Source organism: Plectrocnemia conspersa, unplaced genomic scaffold (assembly GCF_051122295.1).
Source record: "Plectrocnemia conspersa isolate PC_06_02 unplaced genomic scaffold, ASM5112229v1 ptg000006l, whole genome shotgun sequence".
In the NCBI taxonomy this organism is placed as follows: Eukaryota; Metazoa; Arthropoda; class Insecta; order Trichoptera; family Polycentropodidae; genus Plectrocnemia; species Plectrocnemia conspersa.
The window spans coordinates 20720294-20739411 of record NW_028277170.1 but is presented as its reverse complement, the minus strand read 5'-3'; the positions used below and the strand labels follow the sequence as shown (position 1 = coordinate 20739411).

Genomic DNA, 19118 nt, shown 5'->3' with positions numbered 1-19118 from the left:
GCCCAAATACTTTTTTTTTATTTTTGCCAATCGAGAGTTTTGTTATACATTTTTAACTGGGGAAGTTTATTTGTGGTATAGGCGTTTTTTCTTCTACGGGTAAACATAACTACAATACTTTTATTGGGATTTACTGTTAATATATTTTTTCGTTTTAATGTATATTTTACTAATATTTACAATAAAGATAAGTGTGTTAGTTTTTTTTAATTTCTGTCGCCCATTGGTCGCGTACTTGCAAAAAATTTAAATTTACTTAAAAAAAAATTTGTATAATTCTACCTAGCATGCCAAATGATATTTGCACGTGTGTAGGTTTTTGTGAGTCAATCACTGCATTCCAGTGCTCGGCTGGACTGCAGTGTTTGACTCACATTTATGGAAATCTTCTCATATATAATAAAGTTCGGTGGTTAAGTAGAGGAAAAGTCATCAACAAATTTGTTAATCATTTAAATGAAGTCAAATTATTTTTAACGAAAACGGTGAAATATGTCTGATTTAGATAATGAAATGTGGATTTTTAATTTAATGTTTTTAGCAGACATTACAGAGCATTCAAATTGCTTCAAAATTCTTCAAGGCAAAAATCAAACTATAGCACTGGGCTACTTTTGTTAAAAAATTGAGATTTTTAAGAAAGACATTGAATTTAAAAAAATATATATTTTCTAAATATGTAGACGAAATAAGTTGAAAATAAAAATATCGTGTCGTGTATTGTTCCATTCTAATTGATACTCACCTTACTTAGATGGGACGCTGTGTGAATATTCAGGTAGATATAAAATAAAATCCATATATTTTTTAAAGGGTAACCCCTTTTTTTATTTCCACATTTATCTTAATTGTAAAACAGCGATCTCCACTACGCGGCCCGCCACGATTAATTGTAATACAATGCTCTTAATTGTGGCCCCCACCATCCCATTTGTAATACAAAAAGATTTAATTTGGCTTGCCGACCAAAAAAATTTAGCGTAGCGGTACGCGACAAATCTGATAAAGGCCCGCCTCGAAATAATAGTGGGGATCACTGTTGCTTAATACCATCATAATTGAAATTCACATATATTTTAATAACTATAGTTGACATTTAAAATATCAATGGATATATTTATAATCAGAACTGGCATTTAAAGTGCCGTATGCAGTTTTTCGTTAATTTTGACACAATATTTCCAAAAAATACTTTTTTAAAGCGACGTCGGTATGTTCTAAATTTCGATCCACCAATCATCAGTCTAAAGCCCACTCCGATTCTCAGCCTTTTCCCTGTTCACCCGACAAACACGATAAACGTTCAAAAGTGAACGTGAATTTAGTTTATCTCTGGCAGATCTCAGACTTAAGCTTGCCGACCGTCGCTTAGTTAGGTTAAGTTATGTTTTACATCAATAAGTTAATAACACGTATAGTTTAGATAAGTTAAAGACATCAAAAAATAAAATGTAAAAAGACGGATTCACCACTTGGATACATAATAAGTTCTCTTAAATTTGGTCATTTTTCGAAACTTTACCAAAACATGTAAATAACAAAACTTTTCATACCAACAGCTTTGCTGAAATATATAAATTTTAATCTAACACAGACATTAATTTTATAGATAAAATGCCTTCGGCAAATTGAACAGTTACGTTTTTAAATTTTTTCGTTTCTTTAAAGTGAACTATTGTTTTTTTCACATGCACTCTTGTGGTCTTTTAATTGTACCCTGTAGTACTAAGTCTTGATATATATATATATATAATTAGAATCACACATAGAGTATAATATTTTAAATCCTTCTCTTATCACTTCTTCGCTCCTCTCCACCCTGTACTTTTAAGCAAGTGGCGCCCAAGCTGTGGGGCATGTATCAAAGATGCTTTTAAAAAGCTATCTGAAATAGGCAGTTTTTGCCCCAATTTCAAATATTCTAAATAGTCAGTAAAATAGTTTAGGCGCCACTCCTCTAAGCCTTTCCGTTATAATTAAATTTAAGTTATAACATTACACCGATTAAGAACTAGTATAATAGCAAAGATAGCACTCTTTGAATATATTAAATTGAATCAGTTCTAACATATTTTGAAATATAATTTCTACTGATTCACAAAAAAATCTTTTGAACAAGTTACATAAAACGGGGTTTTATAAGATTCATTGACGATAAACAGGCCTTTGGTTTTTGAAACGAGATGATTTAGTTTAGTTAGTTGCGATGCCCAGAATGGGTCTTATGATCAAATGATTAAATCTAACTGCTTAATTAAGAGCTCTCTAATTTGAGAGAATGCTGCCTTTGCTTAATGTTAATTATAATTGATTACGTGTTTATATATTAATCGATATTAGAATATTTTAAATATTTATTCGATATCGCTGTCATCATGATTATATCCATACGTTGGCAATAGACTCAAATACATATTATCGTCATCTGCGTCTTCTTCGATATCTTCGCGTCCAAAATCTTCAGATAAATAATCAAACTGTACCCATCTGGGTTCATCTTCAGCAGTGAGTGCGCCCCATAGCCCTGGTCGTATCTTGGCCAACTTGACCTCAACAGAAAGCTCGCCAGCGAAATGCTCACATTTATCGACGACCACGATACCATAAAATTCCAACTCGAATCTATAGTAAATGTCGTTGTGAAACGTCTTGAAATCGATGGTATCTTTAGTTATGTTCATTTGGTAATCTTTGACTGCTACTAGATCTATCTTAATTTTAACGTACTCCATGTCTTGCTGCCATATGATCATCGGGGCGTTAGTGTCGATCGATTGAAATTCATTAGACATAACGTGACGGCAAGAATATCTGCGAATCATGAATCGATCTTCCGATTGAGTTGGAGTTTCGTTTGCGCAATACGAAATGCTAGGGCTGCAGAAGAAATCATCGCTGACTGGTTCACTTATTTCACTCGCAGAGTCTAAATCGTCATTCTCCCTAATCCTCGAGTAGTACATTTCGCGGGTGTTGCGCAAAAGATGCAATTTATTTTCGTTTACATAATATGCATAGAGATTCTGAACTAAAGAATCGTTTAGCATTCCATGTTCATCATGCAAAGCGATGGAATATTTGATCCCTTTGGTGAACTTGGCCTCTACTTGGGCTATTTTAATTGCTGATATCGGCACAGACGTTCTATAGAACAATAATTTCAGCATGTTAACAGATTCGCCATGTATACTTTCCAATCCGTCCAAATTGCATTCAATAGCTTGAAAAGGTAACTTCATCATAACGTTTCCAGTTATCGGGTAGATATCTTCAGCTTTAACGTCAGACCAAACTCCGTAATCGACATAGAAGCACGTGACAACTTTCCCGCCATTTAAGATTGCGTCGATACGAGCCCTTCCGAATTCCGACGCCGAATATCTAGCGACACAATAATCGCCACTTTCAAAAATCCAGGATTCGCCAGCGACAAATTCTCTCACGTACATTTTCAAATCTTCAGACAGGTAATTCAGCGCAGCGTCGAAACCGAATAACCTCACAAAGAAAACGTCGATCGATAAAGCACTACAAAGCATTACCTCGTTGAATTCGCCTTCGATGAATTCAGCCCATACAGGTTCCGGCAGTATGTTTTTAGCAATATAGCCTTTCGATTGGTGCATATATATGGGAAATTGAAGCGAAAATCTCCCGAAAATATGATTGAGCAGTTTCAGATGTTTAGTGTTAGCTTCTCCTATCTTGTTGGATATGATGAACTGGTTAATATTTGTGCTTACGGCACTATCGTTGTTGTACGCATTACTGCATATCACCACAGGAGAAACCCATAGAGTGCTTTTCATCCCCAATACTATCTTACCTTCCATGTAATAGTTTTCTTCGTAGTTTTTAAAGAACTTCTTCATCCGTTTTTGCGATATACTACTCCAATTTACATCGGAATCGCTGGGCGATACACCAACAAGTCTAATATTAATAATGTTCGAATTGAAGCATTTTAACAATTCCGGTAGTTCGAACAGCTCCTTTACTGAAACAAACTTCTTTTCACAATCGTCTAGCAGAAACACCTTTGCGAATAGTTCTCCGTTCCCTGTATATTTTTGTAAGTCCACTATCTCGCATCTCGCATACAAAGTCGATCCAACAGCGCATCGAATGCCAACTTCTGGTTTTACCAAACGACGCCACTTCCAATTCTTTCTAAAATATTCACGCATCTCTACGAATACGGGTATTTGCGGATGATCGAATTTGTATACATCACCTTGCTCACTGACGTGCTCCAACAAATGGACGATGTAATGAGCCGCGTTTATCATATATAGCTTTTGAAACCTTATAGTTCCGTAGCCAGGAATCCAACTGTTGAGTTTATCCACTTCTGGAATTAACATATGTCTGTGAAAGCAATCGTCGTTCTTGCATTCGCCAAATTGTAACAATTCTTCGCATACAACTCCCTTGCTTTCTTCCAATGCGATATTAATTTTAGAAAGAATAGCATATGTATTATGGTCGAATTCAACCTTGAACTTTTCTGCCAGCTTGGAGACGAAAGGCCAATGCAGACTGTTTTCTTCGCTGACATAAATTTCGAGCTTAACACTCGATTCGCTATTGATCCACAACGACGGCCCAGACTCGGCGAGCACTTTAAATCTTTGGTTCATAATATCAAAATCTTCGCACATACTGAAGAATATCAAACGATCGGCATCGCATGCGACTATCTTTTTCACGTTTTCATCACAGCACAATAGTATCGTGCGTGTTATCGTAACGGGCGATAACCATAACAAGTTTATGTTGTTAAAGTCTTTGTCCTTAATGTTATTTGGCAACAAAAGGATCCCCGACTTTTCACAAATTTTCTTCAAGTGCATATGCATAACTACTGTTTCATATTTGTTATTGCAAAAAATGACCGTCTTCCTATAGGTTTCATCCAAATCGATTCTCTCGAGCAAGTGCCTGATTTTTAGCGATTCTCTGACAAAGTTAATCTGCATTTTTATACCGTATGAATAATTCAAGATTTCTTTATCAGTAATTACGTTCAACCAAGGATCGATACTCAATACGTACATCTGTTTTAAAAGCTTGCAATAGGTTGCGGCGGTTCCGCTCACTTTTCTTCTATCTTCTCGAAGAAGCTCGACTAGCATATTCGCATTTTCTCTATTTTTTTCAATTAAATGCATATCAATCAATACAATATGAAATAGACGGAAAAATGTTTCCCTATATTTCATAAATTTATGAATAAGGGATGATGTCATTACTAAAACGTCTACCTCTCTGTACTGCAATTCAAAATCTAACGTGTCGCTGGCGCAACGAACGACACGCGCAAATATTGTATGTTCCAGCATCTTTGCCATGGTACTCTCGATTTCTTTGGCTGACTCTCCGTTAGGACATATTATAAGCACAAAAGGTCCACTCATCGACCCACAGTCTAATGATAGCATACCTTCGATGACTCTGCTCAGCGGTTCCAATATGCTTTTAATTATATTGCTATTCTGCGGACCGATGCAGAATACGCTGCGATCGCGCAAAATTGGCGGTGTAGAAGCTGTTTCGATGGGCATCATAGTATTTGTTATGATTTCTTCCTCATTGGTGATTGGAAAAGTAGGACGCTCCAAATCCTGCGTTTCTTGCATGTGCGTGTGGATTACTAGCGTTGGGGTACGCTTAATTATTTTAGCCGTAATATCCCTGTCTAACCCGGACATCTGCAGACTTTCTAAAATTAAAAAAATATATTCATAAACTTACACAGTTGATACATATGCACTAGCGGTATTAATTGTAGACACTTTTTGTATGTGGCGCTGCCTCAAAAAATAATAAATATAGATATCGTTTTTTGGCTATTGATATCCAAGTTCATTGTCGGCACTTTACCGCCAGCAATTAATCGCTAGAAGTTTACCGCTGCGTCAATTGATCGCATAAACAATTTATCGCGAGGCAGATGCAATACATATAATTTATATATAATACATTCAATGGTCATTTAAAATTAAAAATAAGATTTTTAACCCTTTGGACTCGTTAATCAAAAATAATTTTACCTTGATCCTGTGTTTAATTTTTATTTATTTAAAATGATATTTTATGTTAGTCGATTTTCGCGTTCAAATGGTTAAATAAATACAAATTTACTAACATTGACCAGCGGAATTATTTTATACATTTTAATAAAATTATACTCATAATAAACATATTTTTTGAACTTCCAATAAATTAATACGTGTAAGTTAGGTTTAGGTTTGAACAGAAAATTAACGTTTCGCAACTATCAAATTGCGTTTTATGATGTTTAAGAACCTTTTAAAATACGTCTTGATTTAAAAACAAAATTTTAGTAAATAAAACATGCTAGCGATCGTTTGTTTATGTAGTTAATTGCTGGCGGTGAATTGTGGGCGATTTTTTACCAAATAAACAATTAAAAACAAATAAAAATAGGTGAATTGTTAGATATCCATAAATGTCGAAGATGCAAAAAAAGATGATCATGAAGCACATCCTACTCAGAAGACTGAGAAAATAAACTAATCCAATTCGACATAGAATATTGGGAAGGCTCGATTGCACAAAAGAAATATCCTAGCGATTAATTGCTGGCGGTGAATTGCGGACGATATTATTTTATCTGTGCTGATGCACATTTGGACTTTACATTTCGATATTGAAAAAATGGGATTTTCGATGGTTGTCGAGTGAACAATACACATTTTTTTTTAAAGAGCCAAGTGAATCGTTAGATATCCATAAATGTCAATGTTTCATCAGGTGGCCGAGAAAATTAACTAGTCCGATTCGACAGTGCATAGTAATATTAAGCAGATTGGGAATGCTTGGAGACTAGGTGTATAGATTTCGCACTAATTGAATCGAAACTGATTGGTGTGTATGATATCCACAATAATGTGGCGAAATTAGCTCTCTATAATATCAAGGAACTTTTTATCTCATCCACCTTATTGTCCAGACCTTGCTCCTTCCGACTACCATATATTTCGATCGATGCAACACTTCTTAGACGGAAAAATTCAAATATTGATGATGTGAAAAGAGGGCTATTGGAATATTTTAAATTAAACCCTAAAATATCTATTAAAAAAATGACCGAGAGATGGGAGAAGATTATATCTTTAGAAGTAAATTACATTTAAATCATTGAAATAAAAATAAATATTTAAAAGTAATTTTATTGTTAAATTTATAAAAAATAGTCCACAATTGATGCCAATGGGGTATGTACATACATATATTTGTTATTAAATTAAAGAAAGACATGTATCTAAATAATTACCTGTCACGAAATGAAATTCAATCGATTTTTTAATATCAAATATTTTATCAATCATTGGTTTCGTTTTAAGATCACACGTGTATGTAAATCTTTTAAATTCTGAAAACTTATTTGCATATCCAAGTTCGACGAATAGTTTTGAAATATCGTGACATATTCCATTTTTAATGACTGTCAGCTGACCAAAGCTGACGCTGCAAGATGGAAAAGTTGCTTGCCTAAAAAATACAAAAATCTTTATTTTTTGCTGCGTTATGTTACGCTAATTTAAAAATTTAAATACTGACTTTCTGTTATACCACAATGGCATATAACATATATATTGGGCCCCGGAGATGAGTTTTTTCAACATGTCGGTAGCCTGTACAGTCCAATCGTTATCGACCAGGCAACGGTGATTATTGATTGGAAGCACTCCATATAGTCCAATTTGGAAATAAAAATTATTCGGACCATCGCCACACCAAATCTTATCGTAATGGGTCGCCCATAAAAAATGGGGGTTGTGAATGTTAATCACCTTCAGGCGATACGTTGAATATTTTCTTGGAAACATATCTGAAAAAAAAAATTATGAAATATTCACAAAAAAGAAAGAATACTTAATCAATTATCTTCAACAAAATGATCTAAAAACGCTCAATAATATTTTTAACGCTACTATTTTTCATCAAAGCCTAATTTTTACGTTAAATAATATTATACATATTTTTTATAAAGATGAAGCACTCCTAAAATAATTTTATTTCCAAACTATTATTATTTTTTACCAATCGTATATATGTGCCCCCTTAAATTTCCACAATTGGTTTTAATAAAAAAATCCGCAACGCAACTTGAGTGAATTAAAAACATAGTGAGAAATAAGTAAAAAATAATCTAATAGCAAAACAAATCTTTACGTTATTAAGAAATAAATAAATTTTCTGTAATGATGATCTCATTATTAAAGATTTTTTTCTGATTTATGAAAAGTTTTAATTCAAAAAATTTAAGCAAAGAGCAAAAAAGCAATCGCTACGCGGCTAGTTAAAATATCGCATTTCATTAAAAATAAGCATATTTTATCATAAAATCGTAAAAAAAATTCGCTACGTAGCAAAATAGGCGAAGACATTCTATTCATAAAATGAATTAGTTTTACGTTTCATTTTTTTTTGTAATACGATGAAAAAAAGACTTGCCCATGTATTGTAGAATTTGTAAATTTATTTTTTTACAAAAGCATATCATTCATATTTATTAGTAAAACAACTATTTTTTAAAAATATCTTTATTAATATTTTTATTATATATATTGAATTACATAAAATATTTATTTATATAATATATTAAATTATCTTCTGTGTCATTGTTTCTTTTTAGATGCCGTTGTTTGTATCAGTAAATATTTTGATTAATCCTGAAATCAAAAAACACATAATACAAGATGTATCAATAAAATAAATTTTATTAATCATAATTTATATTAATAATTAATAAGCTTAGTCAAAATTACCTCTCACGAGTGCGCAGTAAGTAGATATTGTGATAAAAAACAAACTACGCTAGCACTATGATGTTTTAGCATCTACGTCACAAATAATATGTGATCATTGTATTTCATAAAGAAATTCACAACTAATTTAGCCAAATTAAAAATTTGGTAAAAATCAGCTTGCTAGTTCTTTAACAAAGTGCATATCCATAACCAAAACCATACCAAAGAAGCCGAAACCACACATTAATTAGTATGTGTTAAAAGCATTATAAGTACAAACAATAGGCACTCCAACCGCTATTTGTTTATAAAAAATCGATTAAAATGATTTAAAGCATAAATGATGAAAAACTTGTGACAATGAATGAAATAGTTTGAGGAAATGATGACCGGCTAAAAAGGGTTGAGACCGGCTCCGATTCAGGGTTGCTAGATATCCCGCTGGATATCTAGCAACCCTGAATCGGAGAAGCTATTTAATACAATAATTTAAAAAATTCAACATCGACGCCATTTCAATATAAAAAGAGAAAGGAGGGGGAAAGAAAGGGGAAAAAATCTTAAAAAAATCAATAAAATATTTTGAAAAAAACTGAATGGCACAAATTAAAAAAAAAAAAAATTCTACATTATAGAACATGTTGGCCAGCTTTAAATTTAAAATATATAAAAATATTTGCAAAATTAAAAATATAACACTTCGTTATAGAAAATGTTGAATTGCCCCTCCCGAAATCTGTCAATCATGAACACAGAGTCAATTAATCAATGCTTATAATAATTTCTAAAATGTATTTATATCGACGCCATTTTGTAAAGAGAGAGGGGGGCAAAGGGTGAAGAGGGGGAAGAGTGAATATAGAGATGATAGAAAGAGGGTTAACAAGTCTTCATAGATTGTTAGGTTTTTGTAAATTTTCGGTAGATTAAATTAAAATAGGAGAAAAACCGAAAAACTTCATTATAGAGACTGTTGGCCAGCTTTAAATTCAAAATAAAAAAAATTAAATTAGTGAAAATTAATTTATGAAACAATTTCTAAAAAAGTTTGTTTAAAATATCTTTTATCATAAATCAAAGCTGAACAACATTTTCTATAACGTAGTATTTAGGATCATCTTTTTTTCTAATTTGTTCCTACAGAAAATTTGACAATTCTTTGTTACGCCGCTTTGCATCCTCCCTCCCTCTCCCCTCTTCCCCCACCCCTGATCTCTTCTCTTCCCCCTCGCCCCCCTTTCGTAATCAAAATGGCGTCGCTATCAATACGTTCCCGAAATTATTATCGACATATTTAAAATGGGCCTTTCCTTTCACGGATATATCCGGCGGGTCGAGACAAAAACATTTTAGAAGCAATTTTCAAAACAGTTTGTTTTACATTTATTACAAAATATTTTTTTAAATTTAAATTTTAAGCTTAACAACATTTTCTATAACGTAGTATTTCGGTTTGTCTTATTTATTAATTAGTTCCTTCAAGAATTTTTCGAAAATCTGACAAACCTTATCTACGCAGTTTTGTATATACCTCTCCCTTTTTTTTCTACCACACCTCTGGCCTCCTGTCTTCCCTCTCTTCACCACTCGCCCCCTTTCTCTTCATAAAAATTACGTCGGTAAGGATTGAAAGATTTTCGACAATTTTCCGTGGAACAAATTAAAAAAGAAGACAAGCCTAAATACTACGTTATAGAAAATGTAGTTAAGCTTTAAATTTAAAGTAATGAAAAATAAGTTAAGCAATCTGTTCAAGAAATTTCTTCTTAAATTAATTTTGACTTGCCCCGCCCGAAATCTATCAACTCAGAAGAAATAGGCAATTTACTGATGTCTATAATAATTTCTGAAATGTAATGATATCGACACCATGTTGTAAAGAGAGAGGGGGGTAAAGGGTGGAGGCAGAGTAGGAAGAAAGAGGGTTAACAAAGCTTCGAAAATTTTTGGAGGAACAAATTAAAAGAGAGACGCATCGAAATACTACGTTATAAAAATGTTAGTCAACTTTAAATTTTAAATATAAATAAATATCATATTTTGCAACAAGAAGCAAAGAATATAACAATTTTTGGAATATATTGTAGTCAACACCATTTTGATGAATAGTGGTGGGGTGAGGGATGAAGAGTGGGAAGAGATGAAGTCAGAGAAGTGTTAGAGGGGAATGTAAACAGCGGATTTCCAAATTTTCGGAAATTTTTGCCAGAAGAAATTATAAATAAGATATACCTAAATATACAATGTCTAAAATAATTTTAGAAATGTAATGATATCGACGCCATTTTGTAAAGAGAGAGGGAAGCGAAGAGTGAAGAGAGGGAAGAAAGGGAGAGGGGTAGATAAGGTTTGTCAGATTTTCGAAATTTTTTGGGGGAACTAGTTACAAAAGAAGACAAACCCTAATACTACGTTATAGATAATGTTGTCCAGCTTTAAATTTGAATTTAAAAAAATATTTTGCAACAAATGGCAAACAATTTGTTTTAAAAATTGTTTCAAAAACTTTTTTGTCTCGACCCGCCGGATATTTGTCATCCCTGAACGGGAAGGTCCATTTTATATATGCCAATAAGAATTTCTGGAACGTATTAATAACGGCGGGGGTGAAGAGAGGGAAGAGAGGAGATCAAAGGGGGGGGGAAGAGGAGACAAGGGGGGTACAAAGTTGCGTAACAAAAGATTGTCAAATTTTTGGAATTTTTTGTCGTAACAAATTAGAAAAGAAGATGAACCTAGATACTATGTCTTTAAAAATGTTGTTCAGCTTTAAATTTATAAAAAATATTTTGAACAATCTGTTTTAGAATTTTTTTTCTAATTATTTTGACTTGCTCCGTTTGAAATTTGTTAAATCAGAACAAAATGGCAAATAAACGATGTCATAATAATTTTAGAAGTGTAATGACATCGACGCCATTTTGTATAGAGAGAGAGGGGCGAGGAGTGAAGAGAGGAAAGAGAAGGAGAGGGGGCTTCAAATCTGCGCAGATGAAGTTTGCCAGATTTTCAAAAATTTTCCAAGGTACTAATTAAAAAAGAAGACCAACTGAAATACTACGTTATTGCTTGCTTTAAATTTAAATCTAAAAATATATTTTGCAACAAATGGCAAACAATTTATTTTAGAAATTGCTTCTAAAATGCTTTTGTCTATACCTGCCGGATATTTGTCATCCTTGAACGAGAAGGGGCATTTTACATATGCCTATAAAAATTTTTGGAACGTATTGATAACGACGCCATTTTGATGACCAAAAGGGGGTGAGGGATGAAGAGAGGGAAGAGAGATCAGAGGTGGGGAAAGAGGGAAGAGGGGGGGTGCAAAGCTGCGTAACAAAAGAATGTCAAATTCTTGAAATTTTTTGTCGGAACAAATTAGAAAAGAATATGAACCTAAATACTATGTCATAAAAAATGTTTTGATGTCTAAAATTTAGTGATATGGACGCCATTTTGCAAAGAGAGGAGTGAAGAGTGAAGAGAGGGAGGCAATGGAGAGGGAGCTACAAATCTGCGCAGATTAGGTTTATCAGATTTTCGAAAATTTTCGGAGGAACTAATTAAAAAAGAAGACAACCCGAAATACTACGTTTTAGATAATGTTGGCTAGATTTAAATTTAAATCTAAATAATGTTTTGCAATAAATGTCAAACAATCTGTTTTAAAAATTGGTTCTAAAATGTTTTTGTCTCGACGCGCCGGATATTTGTCATCCCTGAACGGGAAGGGCCATTTTACATATGCCTATAATAATTTCCTGAACGTATTGATAACGACGCCATTTTGATGACGAGAGGGGGGCGAGGGATGAAGAGAGGTAACTGGGGGGGGGGGTGCAAAGCTACGTAACAAAGGATTGTCAAATTTTCGGAAATTTTTGTCGAAACAATTAGAAAAGAAGATTAACCTAAATACTGCGTCTAAGAAAATGTTGTTCAGTTTTAAATTAACAATGATAAAAAATATTTTGAACAAATTGTTTCTTAAATTAATTTTGACTTTCCCCGCTCGAAATCTGTTAATTCAGTACAGATAGGTAAATAACTAATGTTTATAATAATTTTAAAATGTGGTGATATCGACGCCATTTTGTGTATAGAGAGGGGGGCGAAAAGTGAAGAGAGGGAGGAGATGGAGAGGGGGCTACAAATCTGCGTAACTAAGGATTGCAAAATTTTCGAAAATTTTCTAGCCGAACAAATTTGAACAGAAGACAAACTTACATACTACGTTATAGAAAATGTTGCTTAACTTTAAATTTAAAATGATTGTTTCTTAATTAATTTTGGCTTGCTCTGCTCGAAAACTATCAAATCAGAACAGATAAGCAATTAACCAATGCATATAATAATTTCTGGAATTTAGTGATATGGACGCCATTTTGTAAAGAGAGAGGGGGGGCGAAGAGTGAAGAGAGGGAAGAGTAGAGGTCAGAGGAAGGAAGAGAGGGGAAGGGGTTTCAAGTCTGCGCAGATACGTTTTGTCAGATTTTCAAAAAATTTCGGAGAAGCAAATTAAAAAATATTTAGCAGCCCTAAACCGGAAGAGCAATTTTACTTGGACCTATAATAATTTCTAGAATGAACTGTTATCGACGCCATTTTGTGGAATAGACGCGGGGGCGTGGGGTGAAGAGAGGGAAGAGAGGAGCAGACGAAGGGGGAGGTACATATGTGTAACAAAGGGATTATAGATTTTCGAAAAAATTACGCGAAACAAATTTAAAATGAAAGCTTGCCAAATATATATGACGAAATGTTGGCCAGCTTGAAAGATGAGTGTTAAAAATATTTCACTGTATTTATTTAATTTTAATTATGTTTTCGCGACATTAAATTTACCCGATTTTTAGTATACTAATACGTTTTCGCGTGATTACGGAACACACTACCGTTCGCGAAACTGTCTCGGGACTGGCGGGACAATCGAATATAATGATTATAATGATTCGTGGGGTTCGGATCGCGGATTATTTTTTTAAAAAAGACATTTTTCACCAACACCAAGGCTATTAAATTCAGATTGTCTTATTAAAATTTAAGCAAATAATCTGATATTCTTTAAGTATGCATTATTTTATTGCGTGTAATTTTTTTGTGAAAAAAAGCTGCATATTAGCAATAAATGTATGTAAAAATGTTTCGACAGTCTTACAATATGCTACCATATTGAAATATAGTACCATATTGTAACACTGTATATTTTTATAATAAAGCATACTGTTTGCAAAATGATTCATTGGATATACATTTGATGTGAGGTGCTTTATATGGCAGGGATATGCGAACATACGGGATAAAATGGAACGAATCAAGCTTAATAAAATTTTAGTTTTTTCAATAAACATAACAAATGTTAGTTTATTCGGTACACGATTAGCGATAAATGATCACGATTAGCGTATTGAGTTATAGTAAACCTTTTTCATATGACGTCATGATGGTCGACGCAGCACAAGGCTGCTGCACCATAGGCGAGTCCAGCTAGACTGAGCCCTGAAAATCGAGACTCGACGATTATTGATCCACGCCGGTGACCCGGATGTGCAAACTGGGCATGCGCTAGCCCGGCTAAAAGCTGTAGAAGCGCATCTAGGTACATTGCATTTCAGTGATACCATACTAAAAAAATACACTCGAAAGCAGATTTAAACATTTTTCAACAAAAGTCAAATAAGAGCCGGATTTAGATTAAAATAGGGTCTAGGGTATTCCACTTGAGAGTCCCTCTATGCCCACCGTTCTAATAAGTAGAGGAAAATGGAGTAAAAGTGTAAATTTAAACAAATGACATATGATGACTCCAACATCAGGGGTCGAAGCGTCGAGAAACTAAATTTGAGTAAAAAAACGCGATACGCAAGCCATAACATCTCAAAAAACTAAGTTTTATGTTGAATTTGAAGACTTTATCGAAAGACGTTTATTAGTTGTGGATTAACTTATTTATATGAACAATCATTTTCTACCACCCCAATAGAGACATTTAAATAATGATTCATGTACTATCAATTGTAATTTAAAAATTCCGTCCGATAAAGACCACAAAAATGAAGTAAATTTCGGTTTATAAAAATTATTTTGATTTTTATATTATTTTAATATCAATAATAAAACATGTTTGCCTATCTTCTCAAAAAAAAATATAGACCATACAAAAAAATACTAAGATAGCGGATTAGATTGAGTAACGAACTCAGTCGAGATATACTATACAAAAGTAATTTTAGGACAAATTTATGTACCACAAGGTGTAAAAAAATTTTTAATTGATATTTTATTTTAATTTTAAAACGTTTTTCACATCTTCACTTCACTTCTCATTTTATTTTATACACATATGAGCTATGCTTATTAAAGTATACCGATGTAAGAATATTACAAACGACTTAACAAATACATTTTGAGAGATAATGGACTACAAATTTAATTAACTATAAATATAATATTAAAGGTTTTATTATTGAGTGATCAGAGTATTGGTTAAGTTTAGCTTTTATTATTTTAGATTGTGCTCAATTTTTCTTATTCCTCGAGAATAGTTTAATCAGATAACTAATTAATGTTTAACCAATGTTTTCCCTTAAAACATCTACATATTAAATATTTTGTGACAAATTATAATTTTCGTTACAAAGCCAGACAATCAGCGGTATGACAACACCGTGCGTAATGTATTGATTCAATGCTTCTTTTGTGTGCAGGTACATAGAAGAGGTACAAACAGCTGGTAAATCAATACAGCTGCATTTGGCCAAGATACCGCCAGAACCGACCAAATACTATTAGTCTAGACCTTTCTATTTTGTTGATTTAATTTTAAAAGCGAGTTGTTTAATATCTATGACAATTTATAATTAAAAAGACAATATCAAATGTGTAAAAAAATTATAAATTTTTCCAGAAATTTACAAAATCTTAATTCAAGATTTATAAAAAGGATATCTTACAAAAAAAATCCATGCTTAGTGCCACCTGATTTTATTAACAATAACCTTTGTGTCTACATTTTTCTCAACTCCTTGACTGATAATATCAGTTTACCTTTTATTTATTAATTGATAATAACCATAATATTTTGGGAGTGCGTCATGATTGTCTTAATAAATATTATTTACACAATTATACATACACATTTGAATAATTTTGCCAAATATGCTTAAATTTAAACATATCCAGCGATGAATAAAGGGCAGGGCAGGAGGGGTCGATGTTACAAGGCTCGTGATAGTAAAAGACCTTAATTTGCGAGGCCCAAAAATATACATCATTTGTACACAATTATTTTATAAATTCTATTGTAATTTTATAAAATAATACACAACAATTTACGTATTTCTTAACTTTTTATTTAGGGGGAAAGGTTGCCGCAATTAATGGTGTTAGGACCATATAGCACATGTTAAATGGTCTAGCACCGTGCATTCTACAGCTGCTAAATCAATACTAGCTGCATTTGGCCAAATTACCGTAAAAACAGACCAAATACTATTAGTCAAGACCTTTCTTTGTTGTTGATTTAGTTTTAAAAGCGGGTTGTTTAATATCTATGACAATTAATAATTAAAAAGACAATATCAAATGTGTGGAAAAATGATAAATTTTGCCAAAAATTTACAAAATCTAAATTATTTTATAAAATAATACACAACAATTACTAAAAATAAAAAATTATCGTATTATTTCACTTTCAATTTACGGGAAAAGATGGCTGTAATGCTTAGGTTAAGACCATTTAGCAGAAAGCAAAAAAAGTCCCACATGGGAGAAAAGAATTTAAATAGGAGGACGCAAAACAACTATTAACATATCTTTATAATCAATAAACATACATTGATTTTAATCTCATTTATTTGAAGTATGATACGTCTATTAAACTTAATTCATTATTAAGTTATATACAACATTATCACCCGTGCAATTATTTAAAGTAGGTATCGTCTGCAAACAGGTGTATTCTACGTGTTCATTTACATAATATTATTTATAGCGTTAATACATATTCAAAACAATAATATCCCTAATTTAGACCCCTGTGGTAAACCGTGAGATATTGGAAATTACGTATTTCATGTAAAGTTTTATTTTTATTCTTTTAAATTTTAGTAAATTCTTCTTATTCCTTAAGCAAAGTTTCGTCAGATCATCACAACTACATATTAAATATTTGTTGAAAAATTATAATTTTCGTTTTAAAGCTAGACAATCAGCGGCATGACAACACCGTGCGTAATATAATGTACTGATTCAATGCCTCTTTTATGTGCAGGTACACATAGGTGCTAAATCAATACTAGCTGCATTTGGCCAAGATACCGTCACGACCGAGCAAATACTAATAGTCTAGACCTTTCTTTGTTGTTGATTTAATTTTAAACGCGAGTTGTTTAATATCTATGACAATTTATAATTAAAAAGACAATATCAAATGTGTGGAAAAATAATAAATTTAGCCGGAAATTTACAAAATCATAATCTAAGATGTCTAAATAAGATATTTTATAGTAAAATCTATACTTATTGCTACCTGATTTTATTAACATAAACTTTTTTAATAATACTACCGATTATTAATAGATTTTTATTGTAATGTCATCTAAATTATGCCATTTGCTACTATAGCACTCAAATCCTCATCTAGTTTATCGTTGATAATACTAGAACAAATTGTACCCGAGTGTCCAAATTGCCCTCAACTAATAATATCAGTTCACTTTTTATTTATTAATTGATAATATTGAGAGTGCGTAATGATTGTCGTAATAAATAATATGTACATAATAACACATATGTATAAATTCGACACATATACTTAAATTTAAACATATACAGCGATTAATAAAGGGCGGGATAGGAGGGGTCGATGTTACAAGGCTCGTGATAGTGGAAGATCTTAATTTGCGAGGCCCGAAAAAATACATAATTTTTACACAACCATTTTATAATTTTATAAAATAATACACAACAATTAACCTATTATTTAACTTTTATTTAGGGAAAAAGATGGCCGCACCGAATGGTGTTAGGACCATATACCAGGTGTTATATGGTCCTAGCTCCATGCATCGTACAGCTGCTAAATCAATACCAGCTGCATTTGGCCAAGATACCGTCCCGACCGACCAAATACTAATAGTCTAGACTTATCTTTGCTGTCGATTTAATTTTTAAAGCTGGTTGTTTAATATTTATAACAATTTATAATTAAAAATACAATTTAAAATCAATAGAAAAATGATAAATTACACCGAAAATTTACAAAATCATAACTTAATAAGTCCAAATAGAATATCTTATAAGAAAACCTATACTTAGTACTATTTGATTTTATTAACTTAAGCTTTTTCACTAATATTATCGATTAATAGTTGATTTTTATTATAATGTCATCTAAATTTCGCCATCTACGACTAAAGCACTCAAATCCTTTTCCAGTTTATCATTAATAACGCTAGAAAAAATAGTCCTTGAGTGTCCAAATTGTCCTCAACTGTACTCAACTTGTTAATATCAGTTAACCTTTCATATACATTTTAGTAAATTTTCCATATTCAACGAACATACATTTATCAGATCATGAAATAATGTTTGCGCTTAAAACAGCTACATATTAAATATTTTGTGAACAATTGTTTATAAATATTTTTTTTTTAAATTGTTGTGCAAATTATATATTTTTAGAGGCTTGCAAATTAAGGCTCTTTGCTATCACAAACTTTGAAACTTTCATAATGATTTTTTAAATTTCCGAAAATATATATCATTTCTCCACACATTTAAAATTGTATTTTAATTATAAATTGTCATACATATTAAACAATTAGCTTTAAAATTAAATCTACAACAAAGAAGTATAGACTATTAGTATTTGGTCGGTCGCAACGATATTTTGGCCAAATGCAGCTTGTATTGAGTTAGCATCTGTTTGTACCTACATAAGAGTCATTAAATCAATACATTATAACACGCAAGGTGTTGCCATGCCGTTGATTGTCTAGCTTTTAATTGAAAATCATAATTTTACGCAAATAATTTAATATGTAGCTGTTTGATAATGATCTAATTAGTTGCATAAATGATAATGTTAAAGAAGTTGTATATAACTTAATAATAAATTAAATATAATAGAAATATCGTATCTAAACAAAATAAGAATTAACCTGAATGTATATTTATTGATTATAAAGATATATTAATTGTTTTTTTGCGCCCTCCTATTTAAATTCTTTTCTCCCACTTGCGAAATGTTCGCTTTCTACATGGTCCTAACACCAAGCATTACGAAATCTTGTCACCCTATTATAAAGTGAAATATTACAATAATTTATTATTTCA

At 32.1% G+C, this 19118-nt stretch overlaps 1 protein-coding gene across 1 annotated transcript; it reads right to left on the bottom strand.

Moving 5' to 3' along the window:
* Window positions 1-801: 801 nt before the first annotated feature.
* Window positions 802-14373, bottom strand: LOC148234486 (putative ATP-dependent RNA helicase TDRD12). The gene is made up of 4 exons (XM_088187460.1): window positions 14204-14373; window positions 7588-7858; window positions 7301-7518; window positions 802-5722 (listed from the first exon to the last, which is right to left on the bottom strand). The coding sequence occupies exons 1-4, from the start codon at window positions 14253-14255 to the stop codon at window positions 2355-2357; spliced, it is 3909 nt and encodes a 1302-aa protein (XP_088043586.1). The 5' UTR covers window positions 14256-14373; the 3' UTR covers window positions 802-2354.
* Between the last annotated feature and the right edge of the window lie 4745 nt (window positions 14374-19118).

What these genes read in the sequence shown, in the direction of transcription:
- LOC148234486 (XM_088187460.1), bottom strand. Translation starts at nt 14,255, where the DNA reads ATGGTGCAGCAGCCTTGTGCTGCGTCGACCATCATGACGTCATATGAA. An exon ending in CATGACGTCATATGAAAAAG is followed by an intron (nt 7,859 to 14,203) that starts GTTTACTATAAC and finishes TTTTTTTTTCAG; the next exon opens with ATATGTTTCCAAGAAAATAT. An exon ending in TGAATTTCATTTCGTGACAG is followed by an intron (nt 5,723 to 7,300) that starts GTAATTATTTAG and finishes TTTTAATTTTAG; the next exon opens with AAAGTCTGCAGATGTCCGGG.